General features: G+C 33.3%; 1 protein-coding gene across 1 annotated transcript in view; it reads left to right on the top strand.

The window, feature by feature from the left end:
• The window catches only part of LOC105448991 (putative sodium-dependent multivitamin transporter), a 5813-nt gene extending 4149 nt beyond the window's left edge, over positions 1 to 1664 (top strand). The window contains exons 7-9 of the mRNA XM_011687925.1: positions 72 to 289; positions 354 to 601; positions 1239 to 1664. Of these exons, the coding sequence (XP_011686227.1) occupies positions 72 to 289; positions 354 to 601; positions 1239 to 1545 (773 nt within the window). The 3' untranslated portion in view covers positions 1546 to 1664. The remainder of the gene's footprint in view (positions 1 to 71; positions 290 to 353; positions 602 to 1238) is intronic.
• The last annotated feature ends 1660 nt before the right edge of the window (positions 1665 to 3324 follow it).

The following is a 3324-nucleotide window of genomic DNA, read 5'->3' as shown; positions in this document are numbered from 1 at the left end:
CTGTTTTAAATAAAAGCGCTTAGTGGATATTTGTAATAAGTACTAATCATGGATTCTCTATATTTTTCCAGGTATTTTTAGCGCAGGCCTTAGCACGATTTCTGCAGCACTAAATTCTTTGGCTGCAATAACGTTGGAGGATTATATAAAACCCTTATATAGAAAATCTATCGGGCATGATTTCTCCCCTACAAAGTCAGTCTTCATCGCTAAAGTGCTTGCTTTTATGTTCGGTATCATTTCTATCGCGCTGGCATTTTTAGCGCAATTTTGGGGCGGAATATTACAGGTAATGCTCATTAGTATTTTTAAACGTAAGACAGATGGCGATAAAGTAATTTCTTTTATTGTAGACTGGCACAATTATTTTCGGAGTAGTCGGTGGTCCGTTGTTAGGCATTTTCACGCTTGGCATGGGCACAGAATCGGCGACGGAAGGTGGTGCAATAGCTGGTGCACTTACAGCATTTTCATTTTTATTTTGGATCGTTTTAGGTCAGCCACGGCCGATATCACCTAAATTGCCAATTACTATTGAAGGCTGTAATAATGTTGCAAATATAACAATGTTCGTTTTGCAGAACGTCACGAACTTCTCCAAGTAAGTGATTTATTGAATAATAACTAGAAGAAACGGTTTATTTAAAAATATAAAAATTAAGTTATATGCAAATAATTATGTTGAACCATTAATATAAGTATGTAGAACGCTCGAAATAATTGCTAGAATCAAAACTTTTTTGTGGCATTATTATCATATTTCAGTGTCCCACATAATTTTCGAGATTCAACATAATTACTCAATAAGCACACGATTTGCAAAATGACAACAGATTAGTAGCAGATTTACTCAGATGTCACAGTTCCGATATGGTTCGCATTGAACTCGTGTTTTGTTGATATAATTTAACAGCAGATTAATTTGACACAAGCCGATAAGTTATTTTGTAAATATTTAAACAAATGAAATACATTCTTTAATTGATTATAAAAAATAGATTTACTTAATTTTTTAAATAATATTACAATCTCCTCTATTCTATTATATTAACAGATTCTATGTATATTATATTTCTGCAGTTATTCGACAAAAAATTTGTAGCACTTTCAAAATTTGTGCTCGACCGATTCCGCTAATTTCGAGTTTTTCCAGGGTCTAATTTCCCTACACTTTAAAACTGTTTTTTTTTCTTATGTATACGCGAGATAACAATTACATTGTTATATCTTCTTTTCAGAAGCACCGGTGACAGCTCGTACTTCTATTTATATCGAATTTCGTACATGTGGTACTCTCCCCTCGGATTCTTAATAACGTTCTTACTTGGATTGCTCATCAGCAGCTTGTCTCATTTAATTTTTAAGAATCAAAACGATGAGTTAGACATTAATTTATTCTTTCCCATTATAGCGCGGCGTATACATTACAGACGACGTAACAACGTAGAGTGTGAAGAAAATTCTGCATTAAACAGAATGTATGCTCTCAGTGACGTAATCCCTCAGAAAGATAATGCTGCCGATAAGATCTGTGTGAAACTTTAATAATTTAATTTTAATGTTGTTTCAGAATAGATTTCTGAATGAGACAAAAAATATTTCTAATGCTATTTAATTTTAATAGTAATCTTATGCACTATAAAAATAAAACGATTTTAAAATTACATCGACAATTCTATTGTCCTCTCTCAAATATGATTGATTTATCATCTTAACACAATAAAACATATTAATTTAAGTCTATACATTTTTAGATTTAGAATTAGTCTTTATCCGGTTATAATAATTCTGCAGGTCATAGTATTTTGCACGAAATCGATGTGTCATCGTCTTTCTTTCTCATTATTCATTTTAATGTAGATTTAGGAATTAAATAGCTAAAGATTCAATTTTATTATGAAACAGATATTCTTTTCCTGTTTACGCTAAAATCTTACGGAATTCTTTATTTTCACATTTAAATGTTGTGATAATTTTTTGCAAACCTTTATGTCTTCGTTTCCATAAGAATTTTGGAATTCGTTAGCGTATATAATTCTCTATATCTTATTTCACATCTAGAATTATTCGTATGTATCTTATTATTCTGAAAAAAGTCTCGCTAAGTATCAGTAGTGTAATGCAACCTAACAATAGCTTCGTCATTAAACGGCTAAAACAGTCGATAATTTCAGGATATGTAATAAAAGTGAAAAAAACTTTCCATCTGTTTTTTACCTGGCTTTTAATTCGCGGCTTCACTGCGTAGCCTTACGACGCGAACGCAACTATATCGACTTTCTCCGACATCCTCGCGATTTAGAACGGGCAAAAGAAACGAAAAAGAAAAAAAACCTCTTATGCAAAAAGATGGTACACCATCGCACGATGGTGGAGGGGAGAAAGCCAAGGTGGCAGCGGAAAGCTTCTGGTTAGGCTTGTTCGGATTGCGAAACGCCAGATTGAACCAACGCTGGCCAGTTGAAACCAGTTTCAATTTATGCGACTTTGTCGGACCGCCGATCGGGGCTCTCTATGGGCCCTTTTTAATTATTTTTCCACTGAAACCCCGTCGGATGGCGGGGGTGAGAGAGCGAGGGGAAGTAGAAGCTATGAAATAGCTCCCGGTGTCTGAGTTTTCTTCCTGGATCGGGTAACCGTTTGTTAATGATCAATTAAGTCATCAGTGCAAAGGCAGTGGGAGCCTCGTCTTCGTTAAAGATGTCAAATGTCTCGATGACCTTCCATCGCGCGACGATCAGTTTCCTTGACGTGTGCCCCCGTCGCTGCCTCGTGGCCGCATTTAATTTGGCACTCTTCATTTCTTTAATTACAGCTTAAAAAAGATAAGAAAATTATGGCTCATGCCGTTGGAATTGGCGGGAAGCAGTCTAGCTTTGCATCAAATGCGTTTATCTGTCATTTAAAATTTTAATAGACAATTTAATAATTTTAACAAGAGATTAAAAACGATGTACTTCTATATGTTTTTTCAATCTAAATTTCAGTTATCAATTGTCCTGCTGATAATTTGCGATAATTTGAAATGAAAGTAATTATAATTTAATTTAATTTAATAATAGTTAAGCAAATATAATGTCATAAAATTTATAATTAAAACAGTATAAATTTTTGTACATTTATAATATTATAAATAAAGTTAATTACATTTTATTTTTATAATTTAAACATCTTTAAACTGTTAAACGATATCATATATATTATTTCAAAAAGTAATGAATCTTTGTAATTCTCTTGATTCCCGCGCTATCGCTGTATTGTTTTTGACACATTAAATTATCTTCGGCTTTCGATGTCAACAATATTTGTACATACGTGCTGCGC

Source organism: Wasmannia auropunctata, unplaced genomic scaffold (genome assembly GCF_000956235.1).
Source record: "Wasmannia auropunctata unplaced genomic scaffold, wasmannia.A_1.0 LD336078.1, whole genome shotgun sequence".
Classification (NCBI taxonomy): domain Eukaryota; kingdom Metazoa; phylum Arthropoda; class Insecta; order Hymenoptera; family Formicidae; genus Wasmannia; species Wasmannia auropunctata.
This window is presented reverse-complemented; position numbering and strand designations above follow the sequence as displayed.